The 20,852-nt window shown below is 43.8% G+C and overlaps 2 protein-coding genes across 3 annotated transcripts in view; one reads left to right on the forward strand and one right to left on the reverse strand.

Annotated features, from left to right (window-relative positions):
• The window catches only part of LOC110833838 (uncharacterized), a 25,542-nt gene continuing 4,690 nt past the window's right edge, over positions 1-20,852 (reverse strand). The window contains exons 1-3 of one of the 2 annotated variants that reach the window (XM_022072333.2): positions 1,127-1,250; positions 438-568; positions 1-192 (exon numbers count right to left, since the gene is read on the reverse strand). In XM_022072333.2, coding sequence (XP_021928025.1) covers positions 93-192; positions 438-568; positions 1,127-1,132 — 237 coding nt within the window. In that variant the 5' untranslated portion in view covers positions 1,133-1,250 and the 3' untranslated portion in view covers positions 1-92. Of the gene's footprint in view, positions 193-437; positions 569-1,126; positions 1,251-20,852 lie in introns of those variants that run through there. The other variant, XM_087352801.1, reaches the window with a different exon arrangement.
• Positions 15,180-19,194, forward strand: LOC147873220 (uncharacterized). The gene is made up of 4 exons (XM_087352793.1): positions 15,180-15,331; positions 17,976-18,116; positions 18,223-18,423; positions 19,054-19,194. The coding sequence occupies exons 1-4, from the start codon at positions 15,188-15,190 to the stop codon at positions 19,138-19,140; spliced, it is 573 nt and encodes a 190-aa protein (XP_087208919.1). The 5' UTR covers positions 15,180-15,187; the 3' UTR covers positions 19,141-19,194.

The following is a 20,852-nucleotide window of genomic DNA, read 5'->3' on the forward strand; positions in this document are numbered from 1 at the left end:
TGAAACTGAGCGAGAAGGACTTACTTTATTTCTAGGCAAGTTTATACACAGGATCCAGAGAGCAAAAACACAGAGTGATAAAATGTTAGCATTTAAATGGTTCCTGGAGCAGGTGCCAGGTTAAGATGTTGGCTGGCAATTGGTATATTGCCAGGTACCACATGGAGGGAGCCTCGGGTGGCAGCTACATATCTGTAATAAGAACAAAGTCTTTAAATTGTGATAACAAATGAGATTAAGTAGTGGATTAGTGGTTGTTCTGACAGCGACTGTCAGCTTGCACTCTAAGTGAGGATATTCAGATACTATTACTGGGTATTACTGAACACTTTAATTCAGATCGATCCTGCAGGGATCAGAACACCTTTTAAACGATTCTGAGACGACAGTCTCATAGCTTGGGACAATTAAGAAATAATCGTAAAGCTTAAACTTACCCTGCCTGGGGGGCAGGCAATGCAGCAGGCAATATGCCAGGCAATACCCCAGGTACGCCGTACAAGCCTGACGACACCAGGATCTGGGAACTGGCGAATGCCACGAAGACGAGGGCGAAGACAAACAGGCACTGCAACATGGCGGCAGTTAACTACCTTGCTTAAACAGTCTACACACATAAATATCAACTAGAAACGCTGGTAATGAACCTCAACTACTAACAAATTCGATTTTAACGTTAGGAAGCATTTTCTCGGTTACAACACGAATCGAGTCCTTACATGCAATATTGTGTAGCTCCTCGAGTCTTCCATGCATACGACGTGGTAGTACGTACGAGCAAGTTACATCCGACCCCACTTCATTCGTATTAGAAAAAAATCAGTAGTAATGAACCAAAGTGGAAAATCCACGTCTAGTGGGCAGATTTACCGGTGTTTCTCAGTCAGCGCCTCTCTGTGTGTGGATTATGAATTCAGATTTCCCCGAAATTGTCCCGTGTTTTGCAAAGGAAATTTTTGTTTTCTGACTGAAATTCCCTCCGCCCTCAAAAAAGAGCAAATTCTCTGCCAATGGCGTAACCAATGCGCAGAATTTATGTCAAATGTTCTCTCTACTTTAAGCCTCAGTCAGAGAGGCTGATAAACGCCTCGGCGCACGTTGCCAATACCAAAAGCCAGTTAGTTACCTTCATGTTGATCTGTTGAGATACCTTCACAAGCGAATGTTAATAATAATGTCGTGTTTCTGTCCTTTTATACACACCCCGTGGACAGTGCAGCAGCCGATGCGACCTTCGACGCAGTCATCAACAGACAAGTTGTCTTGGGTGTGGTTCATTTGTCCCGCAAACGCAAAAATTAAAATTATAGAAATATCCATCTCCGTAGCCCATGCAAAGCTCCGGTCTGGTTTCGTCATGCAGCTGTTTCCGAGGTCTGAATTTGTTGGCGAGGGAGCGAACAGTCTCGCTCCGAACTTTATCCAATTTTATGACGACTGTCTTCTAGGGTGTTACGCCGTATAACTTCGTATGATATGCGAGTAGAAGTTTAAAGACGTTTCGGAGGTGTTTCCTGCCTCCATCACCAGGGCGAAAATTAATTCGTCCGGAAAGGTGGAACAATATAACTTATCGTTTCTCTGTGTTGTGATGCCCTGTGCAGGGAACATTTCTTCGAAATGTTCGATCTATAAAGATCACACCTTAAATCACTTCCATAAGCAACGGAGAAAAGTCATCGTACGAAATGTGTAGGCAAAACCATATATATGAACCACGCGTCTCTCTTAGGTCAATAGGGCGTGGTGCAGGACCTCCCGATTTAACTCTAAGGACAGATTCTTCTACGGGGCGAGGCCCTTTGTCAGAAATCCTGGGATTTGTCCAATAAGACACTAGATATGTGCGATGTCACACAACCTGCATTGCACCTTCTCAAATTTTTCTAATTTTCTGACGTCTTAAAATAGTCAGCGTCAGTACATTCAACGCTGAGCTTATTTATCCTTAGCACCGCAAGGCGATAAAGAGCCTGAAATAGGCCAAGGCCACTTCGTTCCATAACTACATAGTCGCTCATCTAGTCAAAGAATTCACTGCCTTTCATGAACCCGGAGGTCCACAGCTGTTATCACAGATCCTCCCACTGGACCCTGAGGCCGATAAATCCTGACCCCCTGCCCCCCAGTCTAATTACAGCCCTCCGGAAGGAAGAAGGAGTCGAATGGGGGAGTTGGGTTTAGTACTCGTCGAAGGCGGAATTGCATCGTTGGTAACTTTTTCACAGACCTGGGTCTAAATGTAAGGATAATATTAAAATAAATCTTTGGATGAACAGTGTTTAAGCATGTGAAGTTCCTCATGATGGGGCCTGCTTCCCGTACACATGCTCAAGGAACGTCTTGTCCGTAACGTGAGTCTGTCGGCAGCTTCTGCGTTAACAGCCCGCGGCTGTCAGGACAATTAGTACCGTTAACTGGACCGAAGACACAGGAGAGGTGAGGGGGGGGGGCGAGCCCACTTGGGGCGTGCCATGCCAGGAACCTTGCTGGCACATACTAACCTACACAAAGATCTCGTACAATGGGTGGGTGTGGTAACACAGCGACTTACTTCCTAATTAGATTCCAGATTACGAAGCCCCCTTGAGTTTTGGCGTTGGATGTGCCACGCTGCCTGACGATCAACATCAAATGCGCTCGTGAATTTCTACTTTCCCATTATTTCCACAAACCTCGAGGCAAATTTGTGAGCCAAATCTCTGATTATTAAATAGTCTCTACCATCCGCGACCACACGATCTAATTGCAACTGCATACACTCTGAAGGGTAAAACAGCATCATTAAATAACCTAAGAATGAAAACTGCAGAAGTATAAATCTTAAACGCATGAAACAGACGCAATACTGGAGCAGACGTAATGAAACAAAGTGAGTGAGGGGAATTTTTATGAGAATGTCATCGCAAAAAACTTTAGTGCTGACAGCAGTTCTGTAATTACAATGTCACTTTCAGCGCGGTACGAACTCAAAACGTTGGCGTGCTTTATTTTTGTAAATGATAATTAACATGCCGCTAGAAACTTCTGTGACGATTCACACTGAACAAGAAACACACACAAAGAAAGTAGTGGATTAAATAAACAGTGAAAATTTAACGCAATAATGGGACTCGAATGTCCTTGATATTTTAGTTTATTTACTCACTTCAACATACCAACCGCTGTCGTAAAAAATGGAACGCTCGTATAGATTTGCATTCACATTTCTCAGCAGCCAACGTGACTAGAAAATTATTACAATACTTCAGAAACACTCATATGTTTCTGTGTTGGCACAATGTTATGAGATAAGAATCTAAGTGCAGTGGCCATTTGAATTTCAGTCTCGAATTAAACACAGCATTAAACAATGATGTCTGAATATAAATTTGGACAACAATGCAACTTCCGAAATATTAAAATCATAAAGCGTTGGATAAAATAGTCAGTTCTTTTTTTAAAAAAAATACTTTGAGAAAAATAACCGCTGGTAAGACGTAAGACGTAAGGAGACATAACCTCACTTTTGAAAGACTAAAAATTCTATAAAAGCTGCAGTGACCAACGTGGTTTAAGTTACGCTCGAATTATGGGATTTTTACGTGGTAAAGACATGTATATACATAAACTTCAGATCGTAGCGTCGTATTTAAACGCGGGAAACTTGTGGCCGTCTCTTTTAACGTTTCCAAAAATTTTGCAGCAAACAAAGCTTCGTCTTTACACAGACACTGAAACTAACAAATCGTAATCGCAGTTCGAGGCAGGAATTCGAAGAAGCGATGGGAACCGCGCATTGTTACGAGTGACAAGGGCAACAGCTGTTACTGTCTCCATTGTTAGGGAATCTGTTATTAATTTGTACCCCGCACTCATTTCTGGACGTCGGTTTAGAAAAAAAGTTGGCTTGACTCGTATTTAGGTCGTTTATTATAAGTTATCTGACGTCTTGACACCAATTACACTTTACTACGACGCCTGCAACATTACCTCGCGTCTACTGGAGCGAAGAATAGGTTCCTGAAAGGGAACTTATTCACTTGTTCCTGGTATTTTAATCCCTGCGCCTACGCAGCTGGCAACTGGTTTTGCACAAAAATAATTACTATTGAATCTAAGATAATTATCAGGCGGCCATAAGCTTTTCAAGGAATCTGCCTCATAAAATCGTCGTCTGTGGGGGTAGAATACCTCAAATTAACATGGCCCAACTGTACATGGGGGGTTTTCTGTTCTCGGGGTTAAGTCGTGAGGCTAAGGACTCGTCTCCAGAGCCCCCTACAAGTGTTAATGAACTAGCGACTGTTTAAGTTTCGCTTCTCACATTGCGAATTCTTCGTATAACTTCTTAGTTCGGCAGCCATTGCAAATTAAAGTAACCGTGTGCCAACTACGAAAACTGCCTTAAGTCGTTTTTACGCAAATTACTGCCTACTGCACGCAGTTTTTCTTTTAATGTAACATTCTGTAAATTCTCGCGTACGCAAGGGGTTCGCGAAACACGGTTTGGGATGTGGAGGCCTTGCTACCGGAATCCCAAAGTCCAATAAAAGGATTCCAAGACGTCAGAGCTTTTCAGAGCAGTGATGAGTGTCTGATGCAACTCGCGCCTTCTTCGAACTAATAAAAGCAAAAACCAAAATCTCGAGTTACCACTTCCGTAAGACAAAGCTAAACGCTGTTAACACCAACTGAACTAACGCTCAGAGCCACTGCGCGCCTCAAAACAGTCACGTTACGGGGCAGAAACAGCATTTCGTATGCAAAACTCGTGAAATAGCTGGCAAGTCCTCAACAGAAGCGAAATTTTGCTACGTTCTGTGTGCATTGTTTATGATACAACCTGCAGACCTGACTGTCTCTTGCAAGGGCGAGACGGTCTGCACTAGGCGGGATTCGAAGTCAGTGTCCTGAATGAGGAAATCATGAATGGCGAACGGGTACGGATTTTGTAGGAGACGGTCTAGACAACTTTTAGTGCAGTCCCAGTGTCAGAGTTCAGTTGAGAAGCCGTTGAAATCAGACGAGGTGTATTTCGATGGCTCTTGTTGGAACGAAGTGGAGCGGGGTCGGAGGGGGGGGGGGGCAGGCGCTGCGCGCGGAGCCCACAGCTCTCACACCGACACTCACGACGCCCACTACACGACGCCTCGTCGCCTGCTCCTGACAACGAGCTGTGCTACATTTTTCTCCTTGCACAACTACACGTGTTTGTTCGTCTTCTGAAGTGCGGAATTTCTGAAATGTGACCCGCAGGAACGCTCTGCAAAATGTGTCGATGAGTCGCCATTCAGTTCGTGTCATTCTGCGTTAATACGAAAGGCAGGCCCTGCCCCCCGAGCCTTCCGTTCGCTCTCCTTGCGGAAACATTTCGCATTATTTGAATTCGAAGAATCAAGATTAAAGTCCTTCCAAATGGTCATTTTGAACAGAATTATTCAGGTTATTTCAGAATCACTGTCTCGACCCACACAAATTAACATCTCTGAATTTCCTTCAGTATTCCTGATGCGTTACTGTTACACATTTCCTCAAAAATATAATCTTACTGCGTCTAAAAGTGCGTATAAAATGGCAGCCTATCGCATTTCGTTTTTCATCTCCACGCTTAACTTCCGGATCTGAGTCTCTGATTTTCCAGCTGACGAAGAAATGTCGTCCTGGAGCGACCGCCATGGAATGTGGATGACCCTCAATCTTCTGGTGACCCGCGAATGCAGAAAAACACCTCGTGACGTGCTGGAAGAGTTGGAGGAATGGCTGGAGACCGTAACCACCTTAACTAGAGTCGATCCTCAAGAACGAAATGACGACGCAGTCAGGGTCCTCGTCGGTTCTCCCACTTCAGAAGGCGTTGCGGGTCTCCCCAGGGAAGACAAACCGAAGACACGCCAAAATGTGGAGTCCAGTGTTCGTCGGGCGAGGCGCAGGTGAGGACGTCATTTATTCTACCGCGGCACTGCCTTCCCTCACCTGATTATCGTCGTCATTTGACGAATACCCCAGTCACTTGTCCGATGCATGTAGAGGCCTGCGGTTCTTTCACGGTGTGTTAGATACTTCCAAATGCACCAAATAAAGCACTTTGAGGAGATCCTGTACAAGTGTTGATGAATAACACAGAACTCCAAGAGACGCTTCTGGAAACCAACGTCAGTTGACGGCGTCAATTACTCAGATGTTAAAATACTTCATTCATCCTCCAACCGACTGGGACTGTTTGTTGCATGTGTAGTTTCCAAAATGCACTTTTCTGCACTTATCAGCCACACAGCTGTGCAATGCGTGCGGTTGCACTCAGCGTTTTGTCAAGTACAGAATTGTTTCATATTTCCTAACCTCTGCTTTGTCTGTGACTGATGTAAGACGGTTCCCGAATGGAATTTAAGGTATCTTGTTAACTAGGAAATAAATAAAAGGAATTGAAGGGAGTTTTAAAATTAGCAACAGGTTTTCACGATACACAGTTCTTTAGTTATAAACATATTAAGTCAGTAGCGAAGAACTTGAATTTCAATAAACGAATAGGCGTTGCACAGAACGAATGCACTGAACAAAATAAACAAGACATATGTCGCGTTTGGATTATTAACTGGGAAAAGTTAATTCCAAATAAGATAACAACCAAAATCCAATCATTAAATCTACCAAAAAGAAATCCGAATTTCAGGAAATTCGAAGTAAACAAAACACAAACAGCCAGTGGCATAATACAACTCCAGACTCTGAAATCGATATTTATCCCATTCTGTCAGCTTGGCGTGATGACCGTTCGAAGGATTTAACACAGCTCGCGTGTCATGGACACGAGCGCTGGGTCTTAGGCTTCCGTCTGACACATTTCACACGTGTTCTTACAAGGGCGCAAGTCGGATTTCGAAGCCCCACTTTTTTTTTTAGATGTCTTCAAATTGAGGATCTCTCGCGCTTTGACAGTTTTGCAGACCTGCATCCTTGTGGGATGAGGAACCCTTCCAAAGGGCCTGTCGCCATGTTTCTTCGTCTTTCCAAGTCCGCAGCTCACATCCGTAAGACGCAACTGTCTCCACAATTCACTTACGACGACTTTCTCTCTTGCTGGATCCCAACTTATCGCATTTAAGCACGAAGTAACTTTCTGAAGGCAAGGTTTTGCCGTTCTAAGTACGTATACGTGCGTGCATCTGACAAGATAACAGATTCTTCATCAAAAATATTTAGACTGCGGAACCGTTTAAATGCCTGAATTATCCAGAGTATCAGATGGTACAAGGACCTGCCACTGAGCCGGGGAACATGGGTTCGATCATAGTATCCAAAGGTACACTGAAGAGTAATTTATTTGCCCCATTCATCCAAATTAATATCGCCCGGCTGTGACGGGGCGACTTTTAAGATTCCTGGCGTGGTTACACGTAAAGTTGCCCTAAGGTCATGGCCGATTAGTTCCTCGCGTTGATGAAACTTTATATTTGTTCTGCTCGGAACGCGAATGGTACGACGCTCTACACAGTGGGGGATGAGAGTGGTGAAGAGGGGGGGGGGGGAAGACGCCTTTCAGGTGCAGGTTATAATTTGCAACCCTTCAATAGAGCGTTAGGTCGGGTGAACCGACGGATACTGCATTATTATTGAAATTCAACGGCCAATGTGAGCGAGATCAATTTCAGCGATTTTTGGTACGTGTAAGTAATTTATTGTTTCGTACTTCGTAGCAGATAAGTCTCTTGTTAACGAATATTAAAACGCCCTGCAGTTAAGCAGTTTCTTCGGGGCAGCGGTGACCTGCACGATCGAGATTAAATTAGAATCACAAGCCTTTTGCCATTTTGGAAATACGATTTTAATATTATCCTCTCGTCTACGCGGTCCCTTCCCTTTCGGCCACCCTGCCCCCAGGGCGCGCCACTCGCTGTTCAGCTTTCAGGTTCTGCTACCAGAGGCAATGGGACAGTCTTATCACCACGGAATGGGACAGTCTTATCACCACGGAATGGGACAGTCTTATCACCACGGTCCAACCCGCCGCGCGTCAAAGTTGCGATAAATGGATCTCTCGATCTGCCTCTCCCTAGAAAGAAAGGCGATATTCCCTAGTTATTAAAACGGGGCTCTCTGCTTGTCACTCGGAAGTGCGATGTGACCTCTCGGCTTGGAAAAAAATTATCCCACGTCGACACACAGACACATACCGATTGCAGAACATTGCAACATTCATAGCGAGAATGCCGAGTCCTTGACACCGCCTCTCGTTAACTGAGGAATTACTGGCATATCTAACAAAGCAGTGAGGTTGTCTTTAATCACGTTCCATTTAACTTGGTCCATTTGGAGCTGTGGATCCGTAAAAATAAAATATGACCTTGATAAATAAAAATTAAGAAAGCACGCAACACTTCCCTGAGATTTAGGACATTTAAAATTTAAGAATTCGATAACAACAGAAACTCTTTATCAGTTTCTAAACCTACGCACATGATAAGCATTCGGAACACCAAGTTTCCCTGCTTCGACTATGGTTCCCAAGAGACAGAGGTGCTGCAGCGTGTCATATTACCGACTGAGTCAGTACTTCGTAATTTTCACAGCACAGTGGAGATGGCGGGTCCGTAGCCACACGGCGCCGACGCCTATGAAATTACGAATTCCGGCCTTTTGCAACAATTAGATTATTCTTGAAAGCAACAATTACAAAGGCGAAAAGTCAAGGGACACAAATGCATAGCAAATATCGCAGACCGTAGTCAAAATAATCTCTCATGATCCCGAGAGACAAACCCCACATATCGCAACTGAGAAAACGCCCCGTTTCAATAAATCCTGCAAGCGATTGCACTTGGAAATATGCACAATAGAGGACGCCCATGTGGCCCTGCGCTTTAAAAACGTGTTCCTGGTCTCCTTGCTACGAAGCACAATTGGTATCTAGAGCAAAAGTGATATATGTGCACAAAGGTTTCGTCGCTTAATTAAAAAGCGATCCGACGGCGTTAATAGTGCAACAGTGGTCAATTCAGGACGAGTGAGGGTGTCAAACTTCGAGGGTTTATTAATCAAAAGGTTCTGGGTAAAAGCAGTCCCACGAAACTTGGCACATTCATTCTGAATCATCCCGTATATCGATTACTTTCATAATGAACAAAGCAGTCCGCTGTTTCAGAGAAGCAAGATTTATTTATTTATTTTAAATTAACGCGAACTGCGTTCACTCCATGCTAAGTGCTATCTAGGACAGCAGAAAATTTAACGTAAGAATATGAAGTCGCAGGGTTTAAAAGCTGTAACTCCAATGGGAAGCGAATTTAAAGTCTGTTTCCGCTACAAAATTATCGTGAAACAAGTCTATATGGTTCAGAAACACACAAGTTTGCATGCAGACGCTGGCATACGTTAACAAATCGTCTTCTTTGGCTGACAAGTAATGCCTTGCGGAGGAAAATAATGGGCAATGAAAGTTGACAAGGACGTGGTCTATGTAAAATACTGATTCCCGGTCCAGATACGTCAATGTAAGTCAGACAGACAAATGGGACGAGGGTTGAATCCTGTGTTTCGTAGACACGCTCGTGCAGTGTCCTGGGCGGACTTACACGTGACGCCAAAGTGTCTCGAAACACAACATATCATTCGCTAATATAAAGTTTCTTACTGGTATGTATGGACTGTACTGTGCTTATCATCTCTTTATTTCTTTATTTTTTGCAGTGTGCATTACAGTGAACGTTAGTTGAACAAATTAGCGAATTTATAGAGGCGTGAAATGAATTACTAGAGTGACAAAGTATGGTAAATTATGAAAATCAAAATGCATAAAAAAACCAATACATTCTTCAAGAGAATTTTTGGTATCCAAACAGGAATATTTTTACAAACAAACCGACGAGATAAGAAAACTGGTCTGACAGAAACCTCGTAAGTATTAACAGCGCACACTTTTAGTGGCAGAGAGGTCGTCGTCTGACGATACGTTCATAATTCTCTTCCTCCCTAAACTACACGCAGTTTGAGACTTAGTTCATTTCTCTGCAAAACAATGTTCTTCCTCTAATATGGCTTCTGTTCTGAATTGCATTTTTCGTGTTTCCATCTTGAAAACAATTTCCTACTCTCCTTTATACTCGCTCATTTCGTCACACATTTCTTCTTATTCTTCGAACTTTTTGCGCTCTCACCTGAGCCAGTAAACAAAGCGGTCTCTTAGTTTCCGACAGTTGGATTTGCGTCACACGCCCTCCCCGCTGGTCGACAGAATCAACATCTCTTCAGCTTCACAACCGACAAACAGCGTAAGATATATATATATATATATATATATATATATATATATATATAGTACTGCAATAGTTCAGAACACAGACAGACTGATTAGGACCTACCTTACACACGAAGAACCCATTCAATTACACGTCACATGCTAACCACACTAATAAACGTGTGGGTAACAAAATAAAAGTTCTGTAATGTTGGTATTACTGTGACACTGTGGTTAAGTTCTGACACAAATAACCTTTGGCATTTGAACTTTACCAGTTCTTCATAAAGCAAATATATGAAACTATTAGGTTTCCTGTTCTGGAATAATTGGCTTCTCCACACGCTCACATTTCTAACTTCTGTCAAAACACTTTCGCAAATTTCGAACCGACGTTGCTACCGGGTGGTTCGCAGTTCTTGCATGTGCACTGCTCGGGAGGTCCCGGGTTCAAACTCACCACTAACCTGACTGAAGTTCTCATTTGAGAAATTACATCTCCACCGCTTGTGGCGGCTTCAGACGAATGTTTAAATGTGCCACGTAAGAAAGAGGGCAAATCAAGCTTTCTGACCGAACAACGCAGGACCTCGCAGTGCATGAATTCCGAACCCAGGATCGATATAAAGCAGAACGGAAAATAAAAACAAAAACTTCCGTCCAAGGACTGACACCCACTCCTCCTTATGAAACAAATATTGAAAATTCTTTCACTTATAATTCCCGTCAGGTCACGAGGGGTCTGAGCTGCTACGATTAAAATCTCCCCTCCTTTGAAATTGCGTTAGTTTCAGCGCGGGTCGGACAGCAATTGATCAGAATTACAGTCACAAAGAAATTTAAGGCACTTGAAATTCTGGGAGTAATAGCTAGCATGCTGTTATAAATCATCCCTTATCTTCCCTTCGAATTTCAGTCTGTGTAAAAATAAGTCAATGTAAAAACAGCCCACACAAAGATACCAGACCAACACAACACTGTTATGACACGTGTGCCTTAATGTGAGACACTGACGATGATCTTACACGGGTCGAAAGAAGTCTATCCAAAACAGATTATGTATTTCTGACATAAGTTTAATGAAAGCTATCTGATCAAATTGTGAGACTCAAAATATACAAAACTATAATTTTATCACTTGTTCTGTCAAGATGCTAATCTTGATGTCCCACCATGAGGTGTCTGAAAAAAAAGGGGATTTTGGCCTAAGAGGGGCGAAGTGACGCGAGGCTGGAGACAACTGCAACGTCACATTCTTCAGCACATCGTATTAGGGCGAGACGGGCTGGGCATGTAGCAAGCGTAAACACGTTGTCCCCTTGACGCTTCTAGTCTGCCTCTCCTTGTGTAACACAAATTTAGATAAGGGCGTCCGATTTCCGACTTCGCGGCTTCCGAAAGCATCGGATTTAAGGACTGAAACAAATAAAAGTAGATCCAGTCATCGACTTCAGTCCACAGTAAACCCCCCCCCCCCAAAAAAAAAAAAAAAAATTACCTTCGGCAATTGGAAACCTTTATTTTAAGAGGTGGAATTCTTTGGAACGATCCGAAATGCCTCTGCGTGCCGCAGAAAATTAATCACCTCCTGAAACTAAAACGTGGCGATGACAGTGGTCTCCCTGCAACATTCACCAGCGCTGCTGCAACCACCTCTTATGTAAGAACAGGTAACTAACGAACGGCATTCGGAAACATGGCTGTTCAGCGTCACTGCAGCGTATTTCGTAAACAAAATTTGCCTCGAGAACACGCAGTAATATTTGCTTTCGCAAAGTCATTTAAGGGCATTGTACCAGTGACTCAGCCCTGACAAATGTCACCACAGATATTTGGGCCTGAATAAAATTGGAGACAGACGAACAAAATGTCAGTCTCATAAATTCCACGTCCGCCAAGATCAAATGCCTGCGGTCCGCTTCTGATTGAAGACACAGCGTAGGTGCAGCTCAGTTTAATGTGACTGACGTCACACACGTGTTGTTATGGCAGTCAAACTTCCAGGCGGAAGGTACCTGCTTCTTACTTCCCACAAGCTTCGCACTTTACAGAATCCAATATCCCCCGCATAGGAACAATCGGAGGTGCACGTAACTGCAAGGTAACTTCATTAACGAGTGCGGGGGTTGGCACTACTGTATTTCCAAATTCCGCCGAATGCATGTTCTTATAACACAAACGTAACCATCGCTTCGTACGGCGTTAAAAACAATTACCTCTTCTCCATACTTCGCTTAACCTCACGAAAGGCAATCAAAGTTTAGTGCACGATGTCCAACGTTACACACTAACAGATGCGTCGCTAACCGGAAATACGTGCACACGTTTCTGGGGTTATCACTACAGGAATGTAACTTCCGACAAGATCCAGCACTTAAGCTGCTTTGCCATTCACTGAAATTAATTTATCGCAATTGAAACAAATACAATTTTGAAATATATTCTTCACATAAAAGATTAAGTTGTGCCTTGTGCTTAACTAAGAACTAGGTCATGCAGATCCATGAAGGAGTTGGGGGTGTAGGCTTCACGTATTCCTAACATTTGCAACAAAAGATGAGTGATCAGCTTCACGATCCGGCCGCTTTACCCCCAGAGAAAATCATCGATCGACAACTGTGTACGTGGGAGAAATAAGATGGAACGGGTCATAGAGCCATTTTGCACAACAGTATCGAACTCCCCCAGCGGAAGAATTACGTGCATTGGAAAACAAAAGTCAAAATGCAATAATTTCGTGGGCGTGGCGCACACACACACATTTCCCAGTTTCAATTTCTCAGAGACCACGAATTACGACGCCGCGAGACGTGAGCGTCATTCCTTACGCCGTCGCTTGTCATCCCGCTGAGGCCCCTCGGCACGTACGACGCTAACTCAATGTAACACGTATATTCCGATGAGGACTCGTTTAAGTGTGGAAGGAAGCTTGTAAACCAGCCTGAAACTGCTTCATTGTCTGTATTTACTGTGACACACGATCCCTTCGCTAGCAGCCTTCAAACTAGCAGATCGTGCGTCCGCACTGTCACTGCAAATGTTCATACTTCGTATCGATCTTTACTCTCCGAAAATAGGGAAGATTTTCGGCTTTTGGGCTTTGCACAATAATGCTCTGCCCCGGAGGTAACTGAGGAAAACCAGTCGGCGGGTAGAGGTAAGCAGGCACGTAGCGACAGAAAAGATTTCACTGAACGCTTCTAGAGCAGAGCGACGGAATTGGTATTTCAGGCTTCCGTGTTGAAAGGGAGCCGGAAGGACTGGACTACAAAAGACGGGCATGTCAGCCTAAGCGGCAACGATCGATACAGCAGCAAAGAAAAATAAGGTTCTTACTCGTTTATGTCAGGTGGCTCGTTTTACAGAACTCCTTCAGTAGTGTTCGTCGTAATAAGCTAAAAAGTTGAAACATTCCTGTGGCGACATAGTGACAGAACTGCAGTGCGTCGTTACTTACTTTCAGGGCAAACCGTTTGTCACGTGCGCGACATCGGGGTCTCGCGGTTTTATCCTGACCCACGGAAACATACAGCGACGAAATTGTTTCGACCACGTGCGATACTGCAGACACACGTGTGGGTATTAACTGAGCTCTCGCTCTGCTGGATACAAATAAACAGCTTTAAATTGTGTTAAATGCGCTTTGGATTGCTAAGCTGTGCAACGAGAGTGCGTGTAGTGTATTACGCAGTTTGAAAAACAGTTGAACGTATAAACTAATAGCCTATTCGTAAGCGTAAACCAGGCACCAAGTGCGGTGTGTTATCTTTCAGGCAAAAGGTGACTAGACACAAACGATCCTTACGAGAGACGGACAGCTTTACAGCGGTTTTACAGGACAGCCACATAAGAAATTACTGCAAATTATCACCGCCTCATTTCCTAGAGTAAACACCAAGCTTATTATTTCGAGTAGAAATCTTTAAAGGTTGAAACTGCTTTATTGTTCATTAAAATCAATATAACACTTCAGCCTTAAAAGTTTTAATTTTGGTCCTTTAGTACCCAGTAGTTTATGAAGGGGTGTAACAACTGAATAATTCAATCTTTTTCAGAAATAAACATCTTCGAGTAACAACGACACGACTTTCAAAAGTACAGCCTAACCAACAGTGCGAATGCATGGGCGGATTCACAAGAGACAAATTCTGTCACGAACGAAATATGATTTGTTGTCGTTTCACCCACGAATCATTGCATCCTAACGGGCGAAGTTTCTAAACAATCGTCCTGTGCTTCAAACCATAACGAACAGAGACTCCACATCAATGGCATTAAATACAACGGAATGCAGACAGGATACGCGTAGGTTAAGGCGCACACACACACGTACATACGCCGATCAAACAATGGAGGTGTCACATCCGTCGTTATTAATAATCTAGTTAAACGTTAAAACTATTAGGAATACGAACAACGCGACATAAAATTATCTCAAAGACTTGAACCGCATTAATCTTTGGCGGGCTGTTGTGAATATGGTAATGAACTTTCGGGTTCCATGACAGACAGGGATTTATTAGCTTCTCAGGAAGGACAAGTAAGTTAGTTAGTTAGTTAGTTTGTTAGTTACGTTCTGAACGTAGTAACAAAGAGACTAATGAAACTCTTGAGAATTCGCTTCTGAACATAAACAGTAGCGAATTTAGGGTTGCGCCGTGCTGAACCGGCAACTTCTCCGACGCGTGTGTGAGGCAGGTAGTGTAACTTACCGGCGAAAGACTCATTACAAATTGAAGTGCGTTAGGGCCAAATCACGACATGGAATGCGCCCTATAAAATAAAATCACACTGAAATTCAATTTGTCATTTGAATTATTGTTGTTTGTCCCACTATAAAAAGATGTTTTACTTCGATTCATGAATCAACGTTTACTGTAATGCATGCGATTCTTTAATAAACAGGTACGTTTATTCTGCGGAAAGTTTCCGTAGACCGAAAGCGACATCGAATTTATAGTTTTCGCGTGTTTGATGTTTGCTCTCAGCTCCGGTCTCGATCAGCGCATGGGCAGTAACATACTGAGAGTCACTGACCGCGAGTTCATGCAGAAATTGCAGGCCAAGATCTGCGAGGACCACCTGAAGACGCAGAGCGACAGGATACAGCAGAGAGAGGTAATTTGTCCACTGCTCGCATCTGCATGCAAACAACCCTGGAAGGTACCTTCACCATCTGCCTTTCAGTGCCGCGCAAATTACAATGGTCGTCTCTAAACGTAGAACATCGCTCCTGGTGACAAAATCTACGCAGTTTTCCAAACTATGAGCAGTGTTTCATCTGACAAAAGTAAAACCATGGCCTACACGTCATGAGCCACGCTTATAACTTTTTCCTTCTTCTGAACATCAGACTAAAAGATCTTTTAGGCCACTGACCCGGAAATTTGTTAGATCGATGTAACAGCTGGAGGGCTAAATAAGTAGTCTCAGTTCCACACACACCACCACCCCCTTCCCTGTGTTCACACGTCACATCTTTCCTCTTATGTGACACAGTTATCTCAGGTACATGTTCTCGAACCCCGTGGAGTTGGACAAGAGTTTGCGCATGCGTACAGGAACCCTGTTCACCTTTTCGGTCTAAACTGAAATCTCCCGCGGGATTAATTTGCACGATTTCACGCAAAGAGCAGTTTGTGCGTGGTGTGGGAGGTCGCCTTATATTTCATTGCTTTATTACCGTGTTTTCCGGTTCGTAAGCAAACTTCAGAAAAGATTAACTTTCAGAGGGATCCATGCGGAATCCCCCCCCCCCTTTAAAAATAATATCTTATAAAAAGTCTCAAATAGTAATTTATCGTCTTCAAACTTCATTACGTGACTTTGTTGTATTTCATGTTCTCTTTGACTCGTTAAATATTTGGAGAAACAAACAGAACACGTATTTCTTTAGAACGTCAAATAGAGAGAGAAGGACTTCTCTTTTAATAAAGACTCTTAGTAACAATATATATATATATATATATATATATATATATATATATATATATATATTTTTAAAAGTTTGTGTTCTTGATTTGTCCTTCCAAACGACGAAGCTCAACAAAAACCCGGTATCTTGAAGTTACATGTAAATTTTCTTGTTCTTTTCGTCGTCTTAAGCATGATGAAGTGGACCGCCTGCGATGTTCTTCCGAGGAACTGTTCTAGAACGTATCTGCCTATTTCACGGATCGGAAGCGAACCAACGGAACAGGGGCTGGCCTTAAGGATACTCGGTCGATAACACGCTCCACATCCTTAGAAACACTGCATGACGCCCTATTTTTAAGATTCATTTTAGTAATATCCTCCTTCTATCACTATGTTTCCCAAGCTACACTGAGGAAATTCACAGTCCTGTCCGTCGACTGAACAACTTTCAACAATGAAGCATACATTTTAAGGTGATCAAAACTTGATTGTCGGAAACCAGTGGCGAACTGTCACGTTGAAAAGCCCCCAATCTGTAACTAACACATGGACGCAATCAGATCATTGCGCAACATTTCGTAGCAAAAAATTGAATAGCCCATTCAACATCATAAATTTATTTTAAGGACTCGCTACTCTAACAAAATTTAAAATCTCTTTCGAACGTTAATCGAAGAACCGACGCCTCTGTGGCAGCCATTACGTTATTAAAGTTGCAAGGAATTGCTACGAGCCGCGTGAGTAATCCTAAGAAGCAATTTGGTGTCTCGAGTGATATCGTTTATCAGAGTTACGTCGGATTTATACACTGCAATTGCTTACAGAGTTTCGAGATCGGTGACTTCCTAACTTTGAAACGAGGGCAAAATTTCATGAAATGTTCTGCACCTTTAAGCTACAATAACAATAATAATATTAATGAAATATCCTTTTATGGCCCAGAATTTGCATCCATACTGGAAGAATCAAATAATTATTTTCCTTCGTCTATTTCGACCATTAAGGATTCCAGCTCTTACACGTGACTTGGACCTGCACGTAACACTGTGAAGTTATTGCATTCCTTGCGGAATCAAACGCGATTTGCATATTTAAAAATACCTGTTTCACGCTTGCTCTGACGAACGCCGCTACAGCACCAGCGTATAAAACCAATTACGGATGCTGCGAGCATTCTGCTAATTTTATTTGAATTGGAGCAGCTCCTTCTCTGCGACGCCTTTTTTATCATTATCAACCAGATCACAGGCTAATTAATACACTTCATGTAACAAGGAGGTCTCAAAAAAAAAAGTGTGACTTCAGCATTCCTTCAAATTTTTCAATCTGGACGGCGAGGCTAGGAGGAAACACGAGGTAATAATTTAGTTGTAAACCTCGCCACTGCTTTAAAGTGGCAGCATACATGCTCTCATAGTTTAACGCTAGAAAACGCTTTCCACAAGAACTGTCCGCGTGATTCGATCTCTCGCCACAAACAGTCCCCAACGCGTAGGACCAATATTTCACTAGTCAGTCTCAACAAACTTAAACCTAATTATAGATTTCGCTCGGACGCCATCTTCTTTTGTTATAAAAATACGTCAGAATACAAAATTTCACATAATAATTAGCATACAACTTCATGCCTCTGAAGCACATGGTCACAATGTGACTCCCACCCCAGGAGTTCGCACAGCTGATGCCATTGTTTGCGTCATGTTCGTACAATTTTTCCCAAAACTTCGTTAGCTTTGTTTATCAGCTGTTGATTAAGCCACACGGACGTCACGCCCTGAGACCTGTCAGCCATTCGCCCCCTTCGGGAACCACTACGAGCGTTTTCATGACGTCTACGTCATTGCAGGCGGAGGAGATGGAAAGAGAGAAGCAGCTGATACTCGAGGGCAAGATTCCGGTTGAAGCAGCGTCCGAGGAGCTGATGCAACACCCGGTATTTAAGATAACGCAATTAACAAAGAAGATTATAGAAGACAAGAAGGCAAAGGTGAGTGTAGTTGCTCACCTCGCCTCTCGCCGAATACAAAGCAGCAGTGCCAACCCCTTGCCGGAGCCATCGGCGACCTGACCTCGACGTGCTCTACGTGTTTCAGACGAAACAGCCCGGTGCGTCACGCTGCTACGTGGGGGCGGGAGAGGTTGCCCCGGTGATGGGCATCGCGGCTGACCAGTCGCCTCCCGACATGCGTCGCTCTGATGACGTCGTGACGACTCACGATCTCACGTTCACAGAGGAGAAGAACCAGGCGGTGAGATACGAGTCGCCGCTCGTGAAGAAACTTCGGGAGCTGGAGGTGACGAGTCCAGCTCACGTCTCGTTTAATGTCGTTAAGTCTGTAAACTTCCTCGCGCGCTTGTTACTTAACAGTTTCAGTTCCAACCGCAAACGAGGTCGTTCCACGATCGCCCTCGATTAAACTTCGCATCTAAACACACCAAGAGACGCGCAGACCACGACGAAAACAATGACCGAGGTTCTCAAGGCTGTGAAGATGCAGACGTTGTTCTGGGTGCCAACGCCGTGTGGACTTGTAGGCCCTGAAGATGGAGAGTCTATGTTTCTTCGAAACATTACTACCTAGTTACAAGACCACAAGACGTCGCAACCCAGAACACCGCCGTGAGAACCTAAAAGCTGCAATCAGTAGAATTAAAAGGAATTGTTGTGTCACGGGAAATTAATGATAAATGAGGGTTCCGAACCCTGAGGGCAGCTGACCACTGGGGAGGCCGGTTAAGAGGAAAATACGAAAACAGTAGGAATTTCCTTTCTGAAGTAGGGAGTGAGGCTGTGGACTGGATCTGGGACGAGATCTCGTGGTCACGTGATAAAACTTACGGTTTGCAAACTGAGAGGAATATCATGACCTGCTGAGCAAACAACAGCTTTCCGTCTTTTAAGAAGCATGATGTTCTTTTTTCAGACCGTGGACGAGATGTACACCCTGGCAGACGAGATAGTCGGTCCGCTGCAGACGATAAGAAGTGGGCGTCACTTTCGCTGGAAGTGAGGCAGCTGAGTTTGTTCACCCCTGTTGCCCGGCGCCGCTCGGCCGAATGCAAGTGCCCTGGGCAGGTCAAAGCACTCGTGACAGTCAATCACGTGAAAGGTACAAGGTTAAGGGCCTCTTGCGACAGCAGAATATGTTGTGACACCCCTTAACTGAACTGCGGGGAACACCGTGTTAATATGGCATTAAGTTTTTTGAACCATGTTTAATTAAACACATTGTTTATTGGTATTTTTAGACTCTTTCGTAAATGTCCTTTACTTCTGTTTATCTTTGTGTTCCTGATTTACACTCCAGTGCGCGCTTTGACCTCTGTCTTTGTTCATTCTGAGACGATATCCACGCATCGACCGAGATTCGAAACCGCGGTCCCAATTTAAGATTCCCGTTTTCATACCGTCTCATGTGATGAAATGTGTCTGGCGGGAGAGCGAAAGGTTAGCATCTGACCCCTGAAGCTGCAGCCCGCACCTCCGCCTGTGCACACACACACACACACACACACAGCAGCGAAAGCGTTTCACCTTTTCCAGCATTTGGAAATTACACGATCTCGAAACTCTTTCTCATTACAGTTTAAATTACAACAAAACAAAAATGTTGCAGACGATACATCACATCGAATGGAAAATAACGCGAGACGAAACAAAATGGAATTACTGCAGAGTGCAAAGCTTCGTTTGTCTGCCAACAAGCTGAGTAAATATTAAAATAAAACCTTATTCAAAGCTAAAACCGACATCCCATACACCTGAATACCTGACCCCAAGCAAAGCAAAATTATAAGAATTTGCAGCAGATTAATATACGACGAAAGCGAAATGAAAAACAATATTAGGATAGTTTCACGAGGCGTAAAAGAATTCCAAGAATACATTTCCACGTGTAATTTTCGGTGAAAATCGCCCTGACCTTCGGGTCTGCGGGCTTCTGTAGGCAAGGCACACGACGCTCTGCGTCAAGAATTTGGCGCGTCCCCGTCCGTCAAGCGTCATCTCAGGATGAAGTGGGGAGCTTTCTTAAACGAGACAGTGGTCAGTTTCACGCTCTAGCCGCTTTATTCCTGGGACAGGGTCCCAGGGGGACTCATCGAATACAAGACTGGGCACGTTCCAACGCCACTCCGGACGCAGTGGCAAAGAAACAAACGCCTATCCGTACTGGGTTCAGAAAATCTAAGAATCTTTGACCTGAGACGTGTGTCCATACGAACCGAAACCAAACTCGGCAGAATTAAATTGTATCAGAATGAAAGTAAAGTCATTTTATATGCACGTTCTGATATTCACAAGCCCCTGATGCAGCTTATTTTAAGTCAGCTTGTCACATGCACAATAATGTCCCCGCGATAAAACACCGCTGTGGTCTGATGGTGAGGCGGACAGCTTTTCGCGGTGGAAAAACCTCACACAGGCATCGGGTTTTCCTCGTGGAGCTCGCCGTCGGACAAACGGGAGACTGATTCCAAGACGGCGGAACGCCCAGCGTCTACAGAACACTTTTCCAATTGTTCAACCGTCCGTATTTTTCTCAGAAACCAAACTTTTACGAACGACGTGGTTATGGGGTCAGCATGTTCTTTCTGACTTGGGCGTTCACGACGGACATTCGATTGAAATGATCTGCCACGTAAATTAAACTCGACAACGCAACTGCGTACATAAACTTTCCACGTGCCCTTTTGATCGCCAACCCAGAGCGCTGTCCATCAC

This window comes from Zootermopsis nevadensis, unplaced genomic scaffold (genome assembly GCF_977971745.1).
Source record: "Zootermopsis nevadensis isolate Lab colony 2312 unplaced genomic scaffold, Znev_1.0 Znev_ptg000021l, whole genome shotgun sequence".
In the NCBI taxonomy this organism is placed as follows: domain Eukaryota; kingdom Metazoa; phylum Arthropoda; class Insecta; order Blattodea; family Termopsidae; genus Zootermopsis; species Zootermopsis nevadensis.